Source organism: Varanus komodoensis, unplaced genomic scaffold (genome assembly GCF_004798865.1).
Source record: "Varanus komodoensis strain SLA01 unplaced genomic scaffold, ASM479886v1 scaffold11, whole genome shotgun sequence".
NCBI lineage: Eukaryota > Metazoa > Chordata > Lepidosauria > Squamata > Varanidae > Varanus > Varanus komodoensis.
The window spans coordinates 11,270,068-11,294,322 of NW_025335317.1; the positions used below are offsets into that span (position 1 = coordinate 11,270,068).

Here is a 24,255-nt window from a genome sequence, read left to right on the forward strand (position 1 = left end):
ATTCAGCTGCTAATCCTCTGAATTGTGTCTTGTCCTGTTTAGCCCTTACCCGCTAAGATTTCTACTCTTCAACAAGGCACTGGACATCCATTCATAACTCATTACAGAAAGTAATTCTTCATCTTGACTGTATCTAAGATCCAGTAGAAATGCTAAACCTATCAGATCAGAAATAGGTTGCTATGATATTCCATCCAGAAAGCAGAAGCAAGGCCAAAAGCTATAAAGAAATAAATTGCACATGTGGTAATACAGAAAATATTTTTTTTAAAGGAAGCAACACAGAGACTTGAAAAGTAGCACATTACAGAGGCCTGGTTAGGAACGTTCATTGTATACTGTCGTGCATGTATTATATGAATGCTGCCAATCAGTGTCAACAGTTTATTAATATTTTACTGAAAAATTGTGAGATGACTCAAACTTCAGCTGTCTTGATAAGGTGTTGCTAAGCAACTTGCAGTCTGGTTGGAAATTAGTTTTCACAGCAACCTTTCACTCAACAGAAAGCAAAAAAAAAAAAGTGTGTCCACTCAATATGCTTTTCCCCATTGGTTAGACAAGAACTCAACATACCATTCCAAAACACATTTTTTGTCTTCCTCCTTCAGTATAAATAGAGAATACAGAACATTCAATGTAATGGAGACTCCCAGGACACTTCTGGAATGATTCATGGCACTTACCATAATCGCTGTCGTAGAATACTATAAATTTTTGCCAACGCAGTTCCGTGACTAGCTTCAGCATGACGTCGTTGAGGCGCACCGGGGGCCTGGCGGCTAGCGTGTACTCATCTTCCTCGAGGCTGGGGTTTAGGTGGCACGCTGTCCGTGGAGACCCTCCGGTGTTGCGCTGTACAAAGAGGTGTGGGATGTGCATGGCATCTGTCAAGGACTGCAGGGCGTTGGCGGAGGCACAACCAGTAGAGGTGACTAAGGCTAATATCCCCAAGGTCATGAGGTCACAGGCTGCAGAGAACAAACAAGCAAAAATCTGGATGAAAATCTGGAAGGCTAAAGCCAAGCCAAGTCTACTGACAATGTGAACATGTGGAAGCGGAAGCGGAATCAGGGTAGATGATGCCATTTGGAGATGAATATTTACAAATATTTGCTATATAGGTTGGAAAGTGACATCTGGAATGCTCCGCTCAAATTTACAATTTGAATATGCAATTGAACCTCAACAGCCAAGCACTTTAGATTTGTTGAATGTTTCAGCAAGCATCAAAATGAAATCTGAGCTGCTGTCAGCCACTGCATGTCAGCTCTCAAATACTACCGGTTTCTATCTACAGTTGCATGGTTGCCATTGAATTCTTAAATATGCTTCCTTGTCAGTGAACAAACATTGCAAAGGCATGTCAACTAGATACGGTAAAATTTCAAGTACTGAAATCAGCTATCACTGCATATCAAATACAGATAACAAAATATTCAGTGAACATCTACCTCTAATTCAAATCATATTTGCCTTCAAAATCCTTTGAGTAGATTTATTTAAAGTTCTGGTGCCATTTTGCTCTTAAAGCAAAAGCAGTCTTGAACTGGTTACTTCCTGGATGGGCAAGACAGCCTGCAAGTGCAGTCAAACTGTTTTCAGCACGCTTGAACTTAATCATACTAGATCAGCCTTTCCCAAGCTGGTGGCCTTCAGAGGCATTTGGACAGCACCTCCCAGAATTCCCATCCAGCAGGACCTTTTACTGGGAATTCTGGGCATTGCAGTCCAAACGTGTCTGGAAGGCACAAGTTTGGGGAAGGCTGTACTAGCTGATCTAGACTGGATATACCACAGGCTGGCCAATCGCCCTATTTTATACTTTTCTATTTAAAGGGCTGCTGGAGGACTGTCATTCATTTGAAGGGCTGTCTGTCCAATTCTGGCTTAAACCTGAGGAACCCAAAGAATGGCTGTCTGTCAACACTTACCACCTGAACAGCACACTGTGCCTACTGCCTTATATTTTTAGAAGCTGCAAAACAAAATATCCGCCCCCCCCCCATGAAAATTCAGTCCAGGCAGAATGTCGAACTCCTGAAAGAGCAGAGGCTTAATCCTTGCAGAGCTGTGAGACTTACTGAGTGGCCCTGGGATAGCCATGATTTCTCAACATAATCTACTTCATCAGGCTGTTTGAGAACAAGAGCTCCACATATGCTGCCTGGAGGGACGATGGAGTAGAAAAGTAATACACATGTCCATAATTACATATGGTGCACAGACCAGGAGAAGCCTTTGCCAGTGGGTAAGATTTTGGCAGTATTTTATTTCCTAGCATAATAGCAGCTGCTATTTTATTTCCCCCAAATTCCCCAGACATTGTATTGACATTCTTGGCACAGGGGCATTTTTCTTAGCAGCAGATAAGAGAGGTAGCCTTCACTGCTAGCTGTCTAGGAATACCGCATTGTCCCGGGTACTCTAGGAAAATAAAATGGCAGCTGTCAGGAAAGGCAGCCACCATTATTGTCAGAGAGTATAAACCTGCTACTTCTGAATGAGTAACTCAAAGGGTAGCAAAAATGAACTTCAATTGCATCCATGCATTTCAATTTTTCAATCCTTATGAAATGAACACACACACACCTCATATGAAGAGGCTGTGCTAGGCTTCGTATGGCATACTGTAGATGGCATCCTTGATCTCTAAAGGTTTGCAGCATAATATACTCACGACAAGACTGCCATAAAATATACAAAGCAAGGCTAATGAATCAAGTCCCTAAAATAAGACAGAAACAACTCCTTTTTTTAATTTTTCTTAACAAAATGTTTCATTTCAAGAATGGGCAAGAACAAACCAAAGGAAAGCACTTTGATTGTGGACAGACAGACAGTTTCTACTTTTAGACTCCCCCATAGCCAAAGTTTTCCAGGACCTGTACAGGTAAATTAAAAACATAAACTGCAAACACATAAAACCCAATCAACAATAAAACAATGATAGCAAATGACAACAAAACAATGCATAATAAAAACAGGATCATGCCAGCAGTAAAGGGTAGTAACAGGACCTCACATAATAAAAAGGTTAAACCAGAAGTTTAAAAAAAGCAATGCAAAGGTCTAATAGTAACACAAACAGAAACTTAGAAAGCTGAAAACAGAAAGCAAAAAAGCCTCATATGGGCCACCAAGCAGCCATCAAGTGAGTCTGTCTTGGGGAGTTTTCCAGAGATGGGTCACCTTTGCTGAATAAGGCTTCTCTTGTCGCTCCTACGCCACCTCATTTGGAGAGCACATCTGTAGTGGGGCCTCAATTAGAGTAACAGAAGGAGACATTCCTCTAGGCATCCTGGGCCCAGAAACAGAGAGGCAACCAGTGTGGCTGTTACCATCCGGGCATAACATGATTGTATGAGCTAGTCATAGTTCAGAGTCTAGCCAGCTTGCAGATGAACCGACGTTTCTGGACTGTTTTCAAAGGCAGCCCCATGTACTACAGATTCCAGTAATCCAAAGCCTCCATTTATTTCACTGGAAAGATCTGAGCATATGTCTGACTCTTCCTATTAAACTAACAGGGCTTTAAAGTGCTTTCCTTGACAGACTGAACCAACAAGCCTGACGTTTCTTAAACAAATAGTGCATGTCCTTGTCCACCCACCTCCACATATTATATTGTATCTGTTACCTTAAAAAGCAATGTCCTGTTTTAAAAGCACAGTGAAGAACTGTATAGTGAACATTTTTTAGCACTACCATGTATGTCTTTCAAAAACCTGAAACAGCAGATGCATTTTTAAAGGCCTATGAAATTCAAGCCACCTGCTACTCAACACTGATGGTCAAACAAATTCTAAATGTTTTTGTAGCTTGTTAAGGGAACAAGCGATTTCTTTCAAAACAAAGACAGCATGGCTGTGGATTTGTTGTTGCTTTTTTAATACACAAAGAATCCAGTACTTTCCGTTTCAATTGCTTTTTCGTTTCTTTCTCTTGGTTTAGATTACAGGAAAAGATCAGAAAGGTTGCGCGGCAACTGTAGACATCCTCTCAGCAAAGATGCTTCAGTACTACCCAGAGGTACCATTAGCTAGCAGAAGGCTTAACCAAAAGGAGCTAAGTAGGTAAAAATTCTCCAAGCCACACGCCTTGTCAGACCTAAGCCCTCAGATACTATAATCAAAGGCACATCAGTTTCGTTTATGATAGCTTTGTATTCTGATAGCTTCACAGGCCTAGAAGAAGGATGAATAAGCAAGCTTATGGATCATATCCTGTGCATGTTTATAGGCAGAATAAAAATCTCACTTGTCACAGCCTTAATCTACATAGGATTTGTCTGAACACCCCCTAGTTGAAGGTCAGATTGACTGACAGTGATTTGCCAGGTAAGTATGCTGCTTAAAGCCTACCCACAACATTTTACTCAGAACACTGCATGCATGTATTTCATGTCAATTTCCTTCTCAGACATGTCAGGCTTTGTAAAGACTCGCCCTGGAAAATGAAATTGACACTCTAAACAGAGACGGCAAATGGGCAACAAGGAAGACAGATCCATGCTGTTCTTGGCTCACTAAATGTTAATCAAGGTGTGGTAAACTGTTTCACCATGTCCTTTGTACAGGAATGAACTACTTTATTTTAATCTATGTGTTTATTGACTTTAAACAACAGAAAGAGAAAAACCTGTCCTCAAATTGCAACATATGGTCCACATTTTAATGCTAAATATCACCTCTAGTTTTGTACTTAATTTCTTGATATACATAAAGGATTGTGCTCCACAGCTCCACTTTATTACACACTGGGGCCATTTCAGGTCATATCTGTGGGAAATTATAATTCCAACCTATGGACCACTCTCTGGAGTGTAAAGAAGTTGACTATCACTGCTCTAAAGTGTAAAGTAGTCACTGTATGCAGAGAGAAGCAATACAGGAAAAACAAGGAAAAGAGATCCTCAGAGGCCTGACTTAGCACACAGGTCAGTGTGTTGGGAGCATAGGGTGTCCTCCAACTTCAGGATTCAGTCTAGGATTGGGGTACTAGTTTGTCTAGTACAGGAGTAAGCAACCTTTCAAGGTGGTGAGCACATTTGGCAATTTGATAAACTGCCTGGGCACGAACTTAAAATTGCTGTTATGGGAAGCATGACAAAGGACAGTTCCAAATTCTACAGGTTTGAATATGTCTGAAACAGCCCAGCAAGTAGCTGCACTGCTCTAATCTGCACCAGCTGAAGTTTCTGGACTATTAACTGAGGCAGGAGGTTGCCAGTGCATGGAAAACCATAGCTGAACTATCACTGTCCAGGTAGGGTTCTAGATTGCTTATCACTCAATGTTGATGCTGAAAACATGTTTCAGCACCATGAAAAATTTATTTCACAGCAATTCCAGCTGATGGTAACAAACTGACATGTATTAATTTTTCCATTGCACATGGTACCTTGGTGATTGCTAAAAAGGTCTCTGGTGCACAATGGTTGGTAATACACAGCTGGCTGCCTACCTCTACTCTAGAATATGTGACTGCCAAGTTCAATAAACTATTTGTTCTTTTTAATTAATCATCAAGGTTCTAAGATTCCGAAGGTCAAATTTGGAGTCTGCAGATAATGAAAAACATAAATCCCATTTAATTCAGGATGACAAAAAGGATTCTATTGTGATCTTTTCAGTTCTTCCTATTTTTGCTTATTTGACAAAGATGTCATTGACCATTGCCCAAGGACAATAATTTCAATCTTAGAAAAGAGATGGAAGAAATGAAGCAAGAGTCACCAGTGTCTCAAAAGGATCTCCTCAGTCTTACTGATCAGCTCATGCCCCAGTGTCATAGTCAGCCAATGTCAAGCACAAGGTAAGTAAGAAGCCATCAGTAATAAAATCTTCATTATAAAAAATTGAAAATATAATTCAGAAACAACTTTTTTAAAAGTTCAGAAAATATATTGAATGTAGGTCAACAGAGGGACTGATTTCTCCTTTACATGGAAGGGGTCAAATTATGGCACAGCACATGGAGAAGTGTTTTTTAAAATTTCCTGGACGGCCCTTCCCTAAACATATGCCAATGTTGTTCTTGTTGATTATAGAGCTATTATTTTCCTTCTCCCAAAGAGGCAACCTGATTTTGGAACAGGAAAGCACTGCATTACTGAATGGGAAATTCAAGTATGGGAACATATATGATTTCTGAAGCTCATTACCAGGGAAAGCTTCCCATGTTACAAAAGTAATTTACTTCGTTGGTGGAGGAGTAAAGGAAGATAAAGGGGAAGAAAAAAGCAGAGCCTAGGATGAGACAAAACAAGTACCAGAGCTATCACCTAGCACTAGAGTGATTTTAGACTAAAAGGGATCAAATCTTTCTGAAAGAATTGTGAGAACTTCCAAGACGTCACTGTAAAATGATAGGAGCACAGCTGAAACAGACTGTAAGGAGCCAATTATGAGTTTACTCTGCTAGTTTACTAGTTTACTCTACAGGTGATCAAAAAGCCACAGAGTCATAAAGAAGTAGAGTTGGATTGACTATCGGATCCAGCCTCTTGCTCAATGCGAGATTCCGGGTTAAAGCATGCCTAAGAGAAGGCTGGCCAGCTGCACTGAATGCCTCCAATGTGGGAGAGCCCAAAACCTCCACCGGTCATTGGCTCCATTATCATAGTGCTCTAAGGACCAGGAAGCTTTTCCTGATGTTCAGCCAAAATCTGACTTCCTGTAACTTGAGTCCGTTATTTTCTGTCATGCACTCTGGGTCGATCAAGAAAAGATCCTGGGCTTCCTTTCAAGTACTTGAAGAGTGCTAGCATATCTCAAGTCTTCTCTCCTAGAAAGTAAACATGTCCAGTCATTTCAGTCTTTCCTCATAGGGCTTTGTTTCCAGGTCCAGGTCATCTTTGTTGCCTTCCTCTGAACCTTTTCTTGTTGGCCTGCATCTTTCTTAAACTATGGTGCCCAGAACTAGACACAGGAGAGATGAAGTCTAACCAGTGCTGAGCAGAGGGTAGTTGAGACATGACCCTCTTCTCCATCTTAATTCAGAAAGAGCTTAGAAAATAAACTTATCCCCCCAAGCCCCCCCCCACAGATAATCAATTTCAGAAAGTTCAAAGTTTGTTCCCTCCAGCACACAAGAACTCCTTACTGCCATGTTTCCTTTCTCCAAATCTTACCTGGCAGTGGCTACAGCAACAGCAAGACCTTATGGCTGGGTCTCTGTTGGATGGCTCTGCTACCTAGCAGCTGGAATGAAAGCTCATGACAGAATTCTGTGTGCCAGGAAACATGGGAAATGTAGTTTCTATGGGTCCTACATCATTACAATATGTGATTTAGCCCTATTCTCCAGAAACAACTCATTTGATAATAAATATGGAACATTTTGTGGGTAGGAAATGATAAGTTGAGCTGTGAATTACTTACAGTTCAGTTTACAGGATATTAAAAACACATTCCAGTGAGGTGTGTTATTTCTTCCAAAAAATCAGGAAAGAAGGAAGGAAAAGGAGTGGGGGGAGAGTAACAAGTAGATGCTCTGATAATGAAGCACTCTTTGCAATTTGAAAACATCTACCATCATCCATTCTTTGAATTTTGCTATGAATTGTGCTCTCCAAAAATCCAACTTGAAATGGCATCACTGACTTTTCATTCTTGCAGCTGAACTCCCCAAACAGCTTAACAAAATAGCAAACAAATATAAGAGGAAATGGAAGGAACATTTGGCAATGTTTGTAAGGATTCTGTTGCATGCAGGGGCAGGCCCTTGGCATAAGAACATACCCCCTGTGCTCTATTCAGCTATAGCAAGAGTCATACAAAGAATGCAAGAATGCTGGAATTTTAACTGGCAATATTGAAGTATTCGGTCTTCCTAGGTTTGTAAAAAGCCTTTACTAACCTGATATGGAGACCAAACTGAGTACAGTTTTAATAAAACTGGAAAACATTAGAAGGATGGTAATTTTATGTTAGGATTTTAAAGCATGTTACATATTATTGTTCATAATACAGGGGAATACAATATTGGTCCTGAAAAGGTTTCAGGGACTTCAAATATTCATGCGCAGTTTTCTTCCAAGTCAAAACCTCCTTAGAGGTAGATTTTAAAAATGGCAAATATCCCTTTAACTGCTAACAAAGTAGCTATTATATTGTTGCATTTACTTTGTCACCATGTTGGGATACTGATGAACATGCTAACACCATGGATGTGCAGTTGTCGTGCCTAACGGCTCGGGGGAGGCGTTAGCACGCGAAAGAGGGCCAGAAGCCCCCAGTGAGGATCAGGCTTTAGAGCAGGAAGATTTATGCTTAGTGCCAACGGCACAAACAGCCCCCCCCCCCCGCCACCTGACTCTCAAGTTTTTGAGGGAGTTCCCGGAAATCAGGAAGGGAGTTGGTTGTCATGCAATGTGCCCAACTCTGGCGGAGACTTCGATGCTTGGACCAATTAGAACAGAGAAGGAGACAAAGAAGTTTGTCCAATCTCCGCGGAGAGAGACGTGTGAGGAGATTGAGGTCCACGTGACAAATCTCAGAGAGGTCAGAAAGGAGGGGGCAACTGTGTTGCCTGGAGCTCCCTGCGGTAGCTCCTACACTATCTGTCATAAACATACATCTTGTAGTCGTTTGGAATAAAGGTCTTTAGTTTTTATTGCCTGCGTCTGTGTGAGTAATTGGGGACGTGAGTTGCAAGCTCACAACAGCAATGATTCAATTAACTGGACTATACCTAATCTTAGTCCATCTTAGAGTAGACCCATCCATATGAATGTGACTGAAGTTAGAAAAATGTTCAATACAATCCATTAAATGTAACCCCTCCCATTAATTTCAAATGGAGTCTTCCTGACTCCATTGGACTTTTAATGAAATTCTCACAATATTTCAAACTTTTTCATTATTATTATTCTATTTGTTTTGGTGATCTGTGATCTTCATTGTTGCTATTGGAATCATTATATACCACACTCATATAAGCCATCAAGATGGAGGCAAGACCCTCCACCAGCAAAAAGTTCACAATTTGCTGAAGACTCTGATGTTACTTAGCATTTTTTTTTTAGCAAGGAAGCATTTTTATTGAAGCATGTACATTGTTTTTCAGACATAATGCTATTGCACACTTGATAGACTACAGCACAGTGTAAACATTCATATGCGCTGGAAAACCAAAATTTTAATGTGACTTGCTTTATTGTAATATTCACTTTATCACTGCGGTCTGAACAAAACCCACAATATCTCCATGTAACAACTAAGAGCTGGAGTGGGTGACGGAGGTTAAAACAATACAAAGGAGATATCCTGTAAGGGAATACATAAAATAACATGGGACTGATTAAACGGTGAAGTTTGATACCTATACTTTAATTTCTCTTATAGGCCCAAGTGCTCCATAACATTCTCTCTCATTCATATGTTTATGTATTCTGCATAGCAACTGCTGTTTTCATAGGGCCTTTGCCACTCTTGCTGAAGAACTCTGTCACCATTTTCAACAACTCATGATGAAGTTGCCCTGCCAGGCACACATTGCTCAACAACCCACTGTGGGCAAGAACAACCATAAAGCAAGCCACAGGTTCCCAGGGTGACTTGTTGGTGGTAAATGAGTCACCCTGGAGAAAATGCACCAGGCTTGGACAATATGACAACCTACTCCAGCTGGCTGGACAAAACAGGTCACAATGCTCAGTATTCTTGCCAAAACAAAAAGTGTTGACCTTGTAGCCATGCTTAATAGATACATTTATATTTAAATATTATTTAAGGTATTTAATTCCATTGAAACCACCCATTAATTTTCCCATGTATTAACTAATCTTGCCCCTTCCTCTCTAAGCCTTCAGCCTGGGTTCCATTTCTTGGTCTCATTAGAATGTGAGTGCATGAAAATGATGTGTGTGTGCATCTTTTAAACTTCCTTTAAAAACACAGAGCAAAGGATGACAGTCCCACTGTTATGACTTGAGTGTTTGTCCCAGCTTCTATTTTGATTGGGTTTCTAATCTGAACCCATTAAAATGATGGTGATTTCTGCAAGAGCCATGATTAGCCAAGAGATCAAAATGTATCAAGTCAAAAGGCCAACTAGCTGTATGTTTAATTAAGGCTTAAGATCTTTCAAAAGACACATCCATAGTGATTCCCTCTCCCCCTACCTCAGCTAATGACCTGAATTTAAAAAAGAAGAAAAAGAAGATGTATATGTGGTTGCTTGACAGGAGTGACAGAGAGGGAACAAGAGTATAATACTGTGTCTGAAAATATATCTGCCATGCCAACCAAGCCAGTGAATATAAAGTGTGATTGCATATTCATGTGCGATGAGCTTATACAAAAGGGGGCAAACAAAAGAAACTGGCAAGGTATATAGATGCCTGGCCCTCACTCACTCAGATGATATGAATATTCTTTAGAGTGCTTCTACAACAGTAGGAAGAATGGACTTTCATACATATATAGAACAAAAATGTCCTCTGATAACTACAAAGAAAAGCCTGAAAAGCAGGCATCGGATGGACAAAACATATGTGCAAAGTCCATAATGAAGTAGCAAATGATACCACTCTGAGAGTTATCAGCCATTTTGGAAAAATGGATCCAGCACTTTAACAATGTCACCAAATTCATCAACCCTAAATGCATTTTCTACTAGAAATCCTCAGTTTTGGACTGCTCTATTACACACACACACACACAAACACAGAGATGACCCTTGTTTGCTTACCTTTCCACTACATACTAAGTCTAATTTTGTTTGTTCTATATTTGTTCCTGGATTTCACTCTCAGTTATCAGGTCACATTGAAAATGCATTTTTAAAACATGTATTGTAAGTCCAGTGAGGTTTCCCATATCCCACCAAACTCAGAAGACCAAAGGCACCCTATACATGGTAGGGGAAGTGCAGAGGAAGGTAGTCTCCCTAACCCTCCCACCATACAAACTTCTTAGGTGGCTGGTTTTGACGATCTAAATGTTCAGCTTCTGAGTGGCAAGGCATCACCTTGATCCTTAGTATACTGGAAGCACCCGTCTCATTCCCTCCTGACCCCAAAATCCTGTCTTCGAGGTTCCTCTTGCGACTTCCAACCCATATTTGCACAGATCTTTCCATGCTGGCCGCAAGGGTGTGGAGAGGTTACTCCAAGTTCAAAGTCTTAGCCTGGCACAAGCTTTGGGTAAATTTCCAAGGTTGGAACTAGGACTCCCCAAAGGGCCCATGTCCATCTCGACTCTCTCTAAAGGACAAAGAATTGTGCTTTTAAACATCTAATTGGATGTTGGTGTAAATAAAAACACACACGCCGTCCTCCACCCTCATTGCTCCTAATGTTTCAGGAAATATAGGCCTGGTTGATTGGGTCACCAATGACAACATGTGCAGTCAAGGGAGCTTTTGCCTGGGATTTTCTAACTGACAAATCTCTGAAAATTGAGGGATCCTTCCAAAGCAAATTGTAACATACCATGATGGTCCTCTATTGAAAGGAAGAGAAGCTAAAGCTAACTCTCAATATATCCTATGCACCTAAATAGCTCTTTGGATCCAAGTTACGCTTAATTTAAGTTTCCTTTGCTCTTGGAAGTTGAAGTATCATTCAGACCCTTCAGGGCTGGTTTTAGGGCTCAGGAAGTGAAGGCCCCTATGCTGGGCCCTAGCAGAATTACCCAGTGGTGACAGATAAAAACAGCTAATGTGCTACGGACAGCATGGGGCAGCTGGGTCTTGCTGCTGTTTTAATTTCCCATAATCAATGCACTGCCAGGACTAGACCATGGGGTGCAGGTCCAGGGTCCCACAGCCTGGGCGAGCACCCAAATGACTCCTTAAAAGGCAGTGGAAGCTCCCACTGCTACAAAGAAGTGTCATGGCAACCAGCAAGTTGAGGCTGCAGTCCTGCAGCATACCAGTTCAAAGGAACAGTACTTTCCTCTTGGACAACTTTTGATAAGCAGCTCACTGGACCAGTCAAGTAAAGGGGCTTTTACCAGCGGGATGGTAGGAAGGAGAGGCGAGATGAGGCAAGCTAAACACCCCTCCCCCAGGTTTGTTTTTTCCCAAGAGACTTTGCAGGGCAGCAAAAAGAAGCTGGGTAGGAGAATCCTCCACCCACCCAGGAAGGCACCTTGCCTGTTCACCCCTCGAACCTGATAGTACTTCTGCTATGGAGCGTACATCAACATTCTATATAGAAAAATGAAGGGTACCCCATTGGTCTGGCACTGCTTGGAGTGCCTGGATAGATGGCTTGTTATCCAGAGGCACAGAGCAAGAAACCAGCAGTGGATCCTGTCGGGGAGGTGGTGTTCTGGCAAAGAGCCTCGTGGTGACGTGGGTCCTGCTGCGTCTTTGGATGCCTTCTGTTTCAGACCAGTCTCACACATCTGGGAAAGGATTTCCTTTGGAGACTTTCAGAAGCGACAGCCAAGTCAGTTTCATTCTTCCTGGCAACTGCCTGTAGATCCTTCCTACTCAATTTCAATCAGGAATAAAAATGAGGAGGAGGCACATATGAGCTTGCTGGAGGTGGGTGTTTCACTTTTTGGTCTTTTCCTAGCTATCAGCAGAAAGCTGTGAAATATCTCATCACTAGAGTTTCAGCATGTCATTCTCCAGTGAGTCTCTATAGATCAATCAAGCAAATGGCCAGGCTGACTTAACAGCCTCCAGAAGAATCCAAAGTCACTTGCAAATTAAAGCAGTCAACATTACCTAGACAGCTCCATTCTCATTAGTGCTTCTTGGGGAAAAAAGGAAGGTGGGTGGGAATTATCTTTCTTGGTAGTAGGAAAACCACAATACAAATCCAATTGAAAATTTAATATACTTTCCCATATGGCCCAAACAAAGAAAATGTCAGTATTCTTAGAGCAGCTTCACACATGCATGTCCTTCATTGAATGCCTGCTACATCCTGAAGAGTAGGATGCTACGAATCTTACCACAAGGAATAGAATTTTAATATGGCCTCACATCCCCTCAAACATAGTGCTTTTAAACCATGAACCTGAAGGCCAGGGGCCAAATCCAGCCCATCTGTGATTCCAGTCTAGCCCTTTGGGGCTCTCTGGAAGGATAGGCCCATTCCTCTAGCCCCACCCTATTTTTCTCAACAGCCAACTAGCTGCTGCCCCTATTCCATAAGCTTGGAATACCTTTTGTAAGGCTTAGCTACTGTAGTAAGGACTTCAAATACAAACATGCTCATATTTTGGAGGATGATTGGCCTCCCTATACTTGGCTTTCATCCCCATTCACTGGCGGAATGCAGACCCAGGAGATTTGAAACGTGCAGGTTCATCACTTGCAGGATACAGTATTCAGTGACACATTTAGGTGTTTGTGCTCAAGTGGACTGTGACCGAATACAGGGAAACTGGGCACTATACACACATTGAAGATATTAGCCTCTGAGTTATTTATTCAGTCCTGCCCTCTCCTACCCTATCCACGATAAACACCTTGTTCCCACTAAGAGCTCCTCCTGATCAAGATGTATTTGAATACAGCTGGTTAATTCTCACTGTATCATAATGTCTTGAAAACCATTTTATCCCCTCTCATATAGGACATTAAATTAATTGGGACTGCAATTTTGCTTCAATATTGAAGTCCCATTTTTCTTACTATCTGTAAAACGTTACTCCATAGCAGGGTAGAGAGCTCCCTTATTTTAGATAAGTCTGCTTGAAAACCTGCTTCATTTTAAAATACCACTAAATCTTTGTAAGCACTTGAACTGAGAGCTACACTACTGATGCCAGCCTTTCTCAATGTGGTGCCTTTCCAAAGTTTTGGACTTCAGCTGATGAAGGGAAGTTCTCCTTGCACCATACTATTGCCTCCTTCAGCTCCAGATTAAGACTTCCCTGTTCTTCTAGTCCTTTAAAGCACATTTGCATGTTTGGAATGAGCTTTGACCTCTTATACCTATTATAACATATTCTGTTGTGTTGGCATGTTTATTAGTTTTATATTACTGATTGTTTTTATTGATTCAGATGATGTATTTAAATCATTATTAATATAGCTGATGCAGTAAAATGTCCAGAAAAAATACTTTGGGGTGTTTCAAGAATAAATGAATACATAAACATCATTAATAGCATGCTTCATTATGAATCTGATTCTATTTCCCTTTCAAAAGCTTCAAACCCTGCTTTCCACCCCACAAGCAGCTCATAATGTGTTCCAGCCAAGTAAAGTCCAACTATACATAGCCCTTGATCACCTCACAAAGATCCCAGCACCATTCTAAATTGAAATGTTTTCACTTGAGGGGATGCAGGGAAGCCACCTGAAGAAGGTAACTATTCCTATTCAAATGCTTTGACAAAATAAAAACAAAAGCCAACTGAACACTGAGTGCTAGTGAAAGGCCAAGAATAAAACTCATAAAAGAGCTTGTTGGATGCATTCATATGTTCTGTAGAGTCCAGTTAGGTTTATACAGGCCATGTACCTCTTCCTAGGCAAAGAGTTCCAAAGCGGAAGCCACCATACTAGAAACAGCATGGATTCCATAGTTACCTGAATGTAGTATTTGCCATGCAGTAGCCAAGCAAAATTAATCAACAGTGTGAACTCCTTAAAAAGACACCAAGTACTGTTGATCTTCCTCCCCACTGACATTCAGGTCAAGTGTCCTACTTTGCAGAGGGGAGCCTTTTATCTAACAGGTCACTCAAGAGCAATCCTCAGTTTTTCGGTATTCTCCCTTCGAAGGGCCAATCTAAGTTTGATTTAAAGATAAAGATTTAAATTAAGACAGGTGAGTGGCAGTCTTGAAATTGCCTACTGATCTGGACAGCAGAATGAGCAGACATCCATTCTAAAGTTTTCCCACAGTGACGAGACATATAGTACTTCTGTTAAAACGAAAGCAATTCTTTCTGCAGCTGTATCTATATCTGTGTGTCAATATACGCATAGGCACATCATTGTCCTCTTTTGCTCTCTGTTGAGCAACACTTAAGAGGCCATGGTATCCACACCCCATAAGTTAAGCATAGATCTAGGTGAATGCATAATGACTGAGTAGCCACTGAACCTAGAGTGCCCATTCACCTGCCAAACCAGGTATCTGCTAAGAGGTGCAGAGATGTTTTATTTTTCCTTAGCGTCTCTAGTATGCCAATTTGCGTGCTAAAATTCCTCTCACTGCTTGTCAGGATGTGCTATGGATGATCGGATTCCCAAGCTGTTCTTCATGCAGGTTGCTTAGTTCCCACAGTAAATGTGCATTCATAAATGTGCATTCATATTCACCCTTCTTTCTCCAAAGTAACATTGTGCACTCCAACGCTCCCCCTGCAACACTGTCCAAGCAAGCAGCAGCAGTCCTACGAGCAACCCAAAAGCCACCTGAGAAATTGGGCTTTTATTGTTGCTTAATTCCGTACCTTATGCCTCCGTATCAAATCTCTCCAAAGGTTTCTTGAAATGTTTCACCTCTTATGCAATTTGCATTTCCTTTTACTTGCAGCAAATAGTCCTGAAAGCAAGACAGGAACATACACAAAATTCTGAAAACCACCCTTCTGAACAAACACATCTTTCTTTCTGACACTGATTGAAATGTTCATTCTATCCAGGACAGCGCAAGTTCTTCATTTCAGAAAAATCTGGGCTCCAGCTGTTCCCCCTGAACAAAGGCAAGGGCGGCCCCTGTTCCTCTTCTATTTTAGTAAATATTTCATATTTCCACCTGAGAGAGCTCTTTTGACTTGTTTCTACTTTTGCCTTGATATAAATTTGGTGCTTTCAGCTGTTAGAAGAGTTCCCACCCCTCCCCCAGATCCGCTAACCAAAGGGGAGAATGCGTCACACCTCTTGTGTACAAAGATATAAATGCATTGTGTGAACATTAGAACATCCTGTCACTTCACACACTGAAGTAGCTGAGGAGGTAAGGGACAGGTGACTGTAACATCCTTCATTTTGATGGGCTCCTTTTAATTTGTCTCAAGTTCATTCTATCTCATTGCTGCTTCAGATGGCAATTCCTTCCTTCACGTGAAAATTTGCACACGTTTTCACTTTTGTATGCCATTTCCAAGAGATATAACTTTTGGCATGCACTTTTTAACATGTACACATTGTTAAATTGATTTTCCAATGAATACAGTGTTTGTGTGTGTGCATTTTTTCCAAATATGTACATTTTTCTGCATTTTTGAGATGCATTCATTTTTGTCTACATTTTTAGAATATATGCTTTTTGTGCCCCTTTTGTATTATTTTTGTAACTTGCACTGTAAATTTCAGAACAGTACAGACTATGATGGAAACTGTATTCTGGTTTGTGCTTTGGTTCAGGAAATTTACCTAAACACTAACTGGCTGAGATGCAACTTGGAAGTGTTGAGACAATGGTGTCAAGGCAGCCTTCCCCAAGGGCATCTTCTAGATGTGTCAACCTGCAATACTCATAATCTCCAAACAGCCGCAAGTTTCTGTCCCCTAATCAAAAGTACAGAGGAAGCTGGTAACCCCTATGTCCATGGAGCTCTTTATCCATTGCAGCTTTTATTCTGTACTTTATAGGCTATTCATGGCGCTCCATGGTAGGGAACCCACTTTGGCAATGGATTTCTGCACCATGAGAGCTCCTTTCTGGCTCATACTAGAAGTTGCAATGGACAAGGAACCCTGATGCCACAAAATGACCAGCCTCCCCCACAAAAATACGTAATTAACCAGCAGCCTCTTGACTTTCAGATCAGTGTAGGATATGCTATTAATTGAATAAGCTCACTTCAGCCAGAGATCCTGATATTGTATTGACCCTTAAGCTAGTAGGAAGAGTACCTGAGGTGTTGCTGTTCCACTAGAGGGTGTGCAAGTACCTGTGGAACCACAAGTGCATCTAGCCTAGTGAAGTCAGAATGAGTTGTGCAATGGCCAGTATACTGGCTTGCACAAGGGGAATCAAAGGACTGGATCTGACATTTGTGCAAGGTTGAGAATAGGGTTTCCACATGTTTCAGAAGCTGCTTTGTGCCCACAGAATGATATCGCTGCATATCAACACTGCGTAAGATAGAGGACTTGTACTACCTGAGACTCCCATGGGACTCTGGGGCTGAAACAATCGTGCACCACACCTCAGCCTCATGGAGTCAACAGCCTGGAGCTCACCAGACCTCTGGATTACAACTTCTACCAATCTGAGCCAGCATGACCAATGCACAGGGATTGTGGGAGTTTTGGTCAAAAACCTCTTGGAGGGACCTAGGCTGCCTGCCCTTGCTCTAGACTGGATTAGAAAAGAAAAGTCCTGGTAGGAATGAAAGCAGTGCCAAGTGATGCTACTTATTCTCTTTTAAATAGCAGGTCCATCAACAGCACATTGTACAGGTTTCTTTGTTTGTTGCTTTTATATACCATTCAATAGTCATATATGGCTCTATGGAACGTCCGTGTTCCTGCAAGTGTTGCCACCATCTGCGGCACTGTAAAGACAACCCCTAGGGGGGAAGGATTGTCTTTGCACCCTGTTGGTAAGCTTCCCAGAAACAAATTCCTATGTTCTCCTTTTCTTCTTCTTCTTGTAATTCTTGGAAGTACAGGAGATCTCCCCACAGTCTGAACCTAAGAACCATCAAAACACTGGAGCACTGCAGCCCGTCCATCATGAAACCACGCTGTTCGGCCACGGCCTGTAAGCGTGTGCCTCCAATTTGCTCTGAACACTTCCCAGGAATGGCTGAAGCTCACCTGCTGCTCTGGGAGCTGCAAGGCGGTACTGCAGCAGAGCACAGCAAAGCTCAAAATGACAAATGCTCCCTCTGAAATTAAAGGCAGGGAAAGGGAAATCTAAAGGCTGTTCTACTGTTTTTTTCCACAGGTGAATAAAATTAATCAGACCACTTAGTCATAAACCAAGGAAAGAGAACCATGTTTGGGAAACTAGCACCGAAGCTTTCATTTCATTTGTGGCAGTTTATTCATAAATAGCACTCTCCCTTCTCTGGTACTCTTGAAGGAAATTCTGAACATGCTCATTCACCAAGCAAGTCAAAATGTACTACTGAAGTTGGCAGCATGAATTTACCTGCAACATAGCAATGCCATCAAGTGGACAACTCACACACTGGTCAAATGTATTTTGTATGCTAGATGTGTGTGTAAAGCACTGATTAAAGAAGGACAAATATACACAATTTGCTAATACAAAGTGTGTCCATTAAGTGGGAAATAAACCACTTTAAATACCCCTTCCTTTTCACTGTTGCTAGAAGAGCAATGGAAAGGACACATTCTGGGAGAGAGCACTTGTCTCTAATCAATTAAATAGGATTTGCAACAAAATGTTGCATCATGAAGTGCTTGTGCTTAGGGTTGGATTAATGGAATTTCTGTCATAAACAGGCATTTGCCTCTTTATTGTAACAGCTTAAAGTAATTTTCCTCAGTACACAAAGTGCTGGGTGAATTTCAGCCAGTGCTGGACTCTCAGTATCACCTACTTTACAGGGTGGTTGTTGTGAGGCTAAAAATGGAGTGGAGGAGAGCTATGCCAGCCCTCAGCTCCTCCCAGGAGGAAAAAAGCAAGAAATAAATGTAGTGCTATCATCATCATCATCTCAGATACAACCCTGCAAGGTAGGTACAGTGTTGTTGCCTTCAATGGAAAGTTGGAGCTGCAAGACTGGCTGGCCTAAAGCTACCCAGTGAGTTCCTGCCTGGAGTGAGACCTGCACTGGACCTGTGGATGCTGTAATGACAATGGAGGTCCCTAGATGAGGAATGCCTCACCCAGAGCTGACAGGGGGGTGTGCAGGCTGTGGGCTGGCACTCGCCCATGCCCTGCGCCTTCTCCCTACTTCCCTCACTTCCAGCTTTGTTCTGATGTGCCACAATGAGAGTTGCAAGAAGTCAACAGCCAGAGCATGTTCGGTGCAGAGCAGCCACTGGAAATGCACAGGAAGCCTCAAAGGTCGCATCTGATGAGGCGGATAGTGTCTGCGGGAGCACAGGCTAGGATAAATGTGTTGGTCTCTAAGGTGCTGCGAGATTTTGTTGCTTCTGCTACTGCAGACAACACAGCTACCCACCTGGGAATTTAAATCACGGTGCTCCTCAGGCAATTCATTACCAGTGCTGCAGCCGACTTCTTTATGGGCCGACCAGAAGCAACATAATTCAAATGGGGACCTCTCCGGTCGATTCAGAGATAGCCTCTCAGTTGTGCTTTGGTGTTGCTATCGGATGTAGCGTGTTGTAGGATGGTGTTGTGCCAGGATCCCTCATGCCATGTGACATCATGCCCATCTGATGCTTTTTCTTCCCTGTCCTAAATGCCCACCCAGGATTTGGTCCAGAGACCAGGTTCTACATGTGGGCATTCCCTGTCAGGGAAACCCTGCACACAGCAAAGCAGCAGCAGCAGCCAAGCCCCCTTTGCTCTTCCAAAAAAGGTGCAAAAAGAACTCCTTTCACTCTGCCCACCTTTTCTTCTCTTGTCCATGTTCATTTTTACTCCAGAGTACTTGCAGGGTCTTTGATCTGGATTAGGACTTTAGCATGGGAATAAGGGGGGTTTTGAGAACCTGCAGCCGGCTCTAAAGTAAAAAGAAAAGCTCTAAAAAAGAGGGGAAAACAAGAATTTAAAGTAATGCCTGTTTCAGCCCATAGGCACTGAGCCTCTGAAAATGGCTTATGTGTGAACTGACCCACATATGCAATTGTAGGGCATACAGAGCCCTACATACATTTAGGCATACAGAGCCCTAAATTGCAGTCCTGAACTCGTTTGCCTATGGAGCTCTCCCAGAACTTGTACCGGGCTCATCAAAGGAGCCAGGGCCACTCAATCCTCCCTCTGAGCTAACCCTGACATTGCAGTGAAAATCTTGAAGGGCAGTTTTGCTGCAGTCCTTGAGATTTAAACTCGGATCTCTCCTGCCAACCTTTGGTGGTTGCCCAATAGCAGCCTTATTTATTGCCCCAGTTTAAAATGCAATGAAAATCACGATAGAACAATACTAAAACAGTGATACACAAAAGGGCTATTAAAAGGGGCTCTGGAGAGCCACACAGGGAAATCTCTAACTACCCATGGAGAGAGATTGTGTCAGAATGCTTTAAAACACTAAGTCTCTCTGCAGGAGATTGGTTCAGCACACAGGTTAAGATAAGTTGCCCCTGAAGCATCCTTTAGGCACACTTTCACAACGACAGAAAGGATGCATGTGAAAAAAAATTCAGTATTTCTAACCTTCTTAAAGGCACAGTCCTATGCATGGTTGCAGAGAAGTGAGTTCTACGTCTGCCAGTATTTCCCAGCCAGGGCACAGGAGTTGCAGGACTCTTTTTTATTTTTTTATGTTTTGCTCTGAGCATGCATAATATTGTATCCTATGGCGCATTTGCTGATGAAACAGGGAAGCTAATAGTAATGCTTCTTTATTTATCAATTAAATATATATAATACTTGACTAGCAAATACCCTCAGGGCAGCTTACGACTGTAAAAACAACAACGCTAAAAACAATAAATACAACAATGACAATATTAAAACACTGAAACATTTTAAAAAGAAAAGAAGACCAGTTTCACCATCAGAAATTAAGTGTCTGCTGAAAGAGGAAGGTTTTACTAACATCTCAAAGTTAGTCAAAACACACACCAATGGATCTTACCAAAACATGGGGCCACTGCAGGGAAGGCTCCTCCAGCATGCCATCGTGGCCAGTAATATCCAGGGAAGAGAGCCGCTGCCGCCCCCCAGAAAAGATTAACTTAGCAATTAGGCAAGAACATTCTTACGTGTCATTGGGAAAACAGAAAATGAGGGTGGTTGTTCTTCTAGTTCTATTAACAAAAAATAAATTTGCATAGGTGTCTATAACTGAACACATTCAAATTTATTCAGATTGGCACTATCTTTTGTCCTCTCCATTGGGTGATGAGCTCCTCTCTCTCTCTCTCTCTCTCTCTCTCCTTTTTGTTTGTTGTTCTTTTTGGCAATTTTTATACAGCCATCCTTTACCCTAAGCTTTCCAGAATGGAAACAACTTCATTTCATTTCTCCATAATCGGTACTCCAAAGCTTGACCCATTTAATCCATGCTATTCATTGCTTGAGGCTCTTCCAACATGGAGTCAGACACTACATCTGACAAAAGGCCACACCATTTACACTGCTAATGTAGCTTGCCCCCTCGCCCAGGAGACGTATCCTGAAAATCTGGTTTGGGGTGGAATTCTGAACCAGAGAAGCTCCCATACCAACCCTCTCCGTGTGAACCTACAAGGCGGCTCATGTGGAGCCACATCATTGTTCCTTTCCATTCCTTGCGGCCTCCCCTGACTGGCCGAACTCTAGTCATCAGCCATGTGAGCTGTTATCCTTTAACTAGAAATGATCAAGCCTAAACTTATGACCAACTGAATCCAAACCTCCTAGCTAATTGGCACTTCTTCCCTCCAATCAGTTATTGTTAAAAAGTGAAAGGATGCCAGGGTTAACTGTTTCCAGGCAATTAACAAGATGGGGACTGGAACAAGAATCAAGAAACATAAAGATCTGAGAAGTTACTATAAACTTCCTAATGGCGGCATTTATTGAGCAGTAAAATTATTGAGTGGTCACCTGGGGAAGATGGTGGAATTGGCTTCATTGGGAGATTTATGATTTATAAATGGTGATACATAACTGTGTGTCAGGGTTTGGTTACGTATCTTGCATCCCCCTGTATTACCTAAGAAGCAGAAGGTTAAGACCTCTGATGTTCTTTTGAAGCTCTGATACATTATTTAGCACTGAAAATTGCCCATTTTTCAATGTAAGAGACAAACATTTCACATTACACTTCTAAGATTTACAGCACCGTCAAGGGAATGATTGTGATGGGGCACAACCTGGCTTTGCAAATAAGTCCACAGATGCGCATAAACATCTTTAACTACACTGCCTGCCCGCAGATCCCTACACGTTAATGATCTGTCAACCTTTAAAAGGCAACTTTTAAAAATCTTTCATGTGTAGTTGCCTGGAGGAGATGTTTGCTTGCCACAGGCAACAATGTGAATAGCCAGCTAGAAGCCTGGACTGCCAAGTGGAGACAGATGTTCTGCAAGGGCTGCAATGAATTGCTCTCCATGATAGCTGCCTCCATGTGGTGTCTTGCTCATCGGCAGCAATCCATTATGTTGAGAAATCTACCCTTGTCACTCTTGTCTTCTGTATTATCTTTCATTGTATTTTTAGAAGATCGCTTTTCTCAGTAGGTATGAGAGGCCACCACTGAAGAAAAACACTTGACTGTCAAGGAAGCTTACAGCAATTCCAAAAATTAATTTAAAAAAAACGCCAAAACAATTTCAACACTAATAGTAATCTTTCTCTAAAGATCACCAGGAAATACAGAGCAGTTGCGTAGCAATTGCTTCCTTAGCTAAAGATAGTTCAGCCAGCCAATCCCAATGACTTCTGGAAAAATAAGAAGAACCAATCAGAAGCGCCTCTCCAGGGAGCATATTCCACCAGGCAGGGGCCACTGCAGAATAAGCCCTGCTCCTAGTTGCCTGATATTTAACATCTGAAGGCTGGGGCAGTCCAGAACAGTAGCCATTGGACAATCAGAGCATACAGGAATGTTCACATGGGATAATGCATGGCTTGAGGCACATGGGCCTTACTTGACCTTAGCAGACAGACTACTGACAGGTGGAAACCGTCACCCTCAGGAGGCATTTGAAGGAGATTCAGCATAGCTGCTTGTTCATGAAAGCAACAGCTGCTCTGCTCCATAGTTTATATTTCATTTGCTGTAATCAGGTGCAGGGATAAAGTGGCATAAAAGAGGAGGTGCATCCCCAGAATGCATGCACACGCACACGTGCACATGGTGACAATTTGCATAAAGTTTGTATATGCAAATTTGTATGCCTAGGTGCAAATGTAGACATTATTTTAATTTAAACAAAAATGCAGTGCATCTCAATATGATGCGAAAGGCTGGGACCACGCAACTTGTGTGTGTTTTCTTGTTTAGTCCGCTGACCGGTGATCAGCAAGAGTTCTGATGAGTGCTTTATCTTCAAATCAGAACTGAACAGCCCTTCAAATAAGGTAGATTGGATAATAAGGGGGCAGCACATGCCCCTGCTTCACACCTTCTCTGATAGTAATTTTGTTGTTTAAAGAGCCAGAAGTTCCCACCCTAATTTGCACAACTGTCTCTGTGGATCTCTCAGAACAGAGAAAAGGACTTTTATCAATATTCATTGCTGCAAGCTTTGACCATAGGCATGACCTATTGATGGAATCAAATGTGGCTGCCAGGTCGGCAAACATGACGTAGAGTCCTCAATAGGTCCTTTTAGACCAAAATGGGCCAGTTGATGTAATGTTTGGCAATGGTCGATGGTTCTGATCAAATAAAGTATGTCTTCAAATATAGGCTCGTCTTCTGACAGTCTTTCAAATACAGAACTGTCTTCTGTAGAAGAGGACACATGGCTTCCCGGTGCTACTTCAGTTCTACAGGTTGGGGTTCGGGTTATCTATCTACGCATGTGAGCCACTAGGAACTAATTCAATATACTTTACATAAGGATGGTCTTTATCCCATAGGAATTAAAAGGAATAACGGTTGCCATGGCTTTTAAGGGATTAAGATCAGCAGGAATTTCCATAAGGATGTCGATAAGATTTCCAAAATTATGCAAGTTGGTTTTGTGCATCTTCAAATTAGCATGAAATTTTGCCTAAAATGAAATTTAGGGGAAAGTCAGATCACCTTACCTGAAGAGGAGGACTCAAAGAGAATGCCGTGAGTATTCAGAAAGATCTTTAATACTACACTGAGTTTTTTCAAGGGGAGTTTCAAACATAGCTAGGATAGAGGTAGTTTAAGACCTAACCTCAGAACTTTTCGCTGTTCCACTGCCATCCTTGGCAGGATTTCAGACTGAATCACATTGACAGCGACTTAAGAGCATCACTCCTGTTTCGAAATACAAGTCTATACCACGGCTCTCTTTGAAAGTCTGTTGGACTCCTGTTGTAGACTGAATGCTGATCTACTTTCCTTTCATCCCCTTACTGGATAGAAAGTTCAAAGCACAGCCAGAAAAAAAAAGACTTCCCATTAGGCAGAGAGGCAGAATCTTCAAGCAACAGAGGCAGGGATGTGGAGGCAGCAGCAAGGAGCTGGAGGCCAGACTGGTGTGTGCCCTGTGGCCCACTCTGCACCCAAGCCTGCGGTCCAGGACTGATGCCGGTACCTGGCATGCATGGGCAGGTGACAGGGCTGCCAGGACTTGGCA

General features: G+C 42.1%; 1 protein-coding gene across 2 annotated transcripts in view; it reads right to left on the reverse strand.

The window, feature by feature from the left end:
* The window catches only part of GRID1 (glutamate ionotropic receptor delta type subunit 1), a 759,138-nt gene that overhangs the window by 401,681 nt on the left and 333,202 nt on the right, over nt 1–24,255 (reverse strand). For both annotated transcript variants that reach the window (XM_044420361.1, XM_044420360.1), the window contains exon 3: nt 687–971. In XM_044420361.1, the coding sequence (XP_044276296.1) occupies nt 687–971 (285 nt within the window). The remainder of the gene's footprint in view (nt 1–686; nt 972–24,255) is intronic.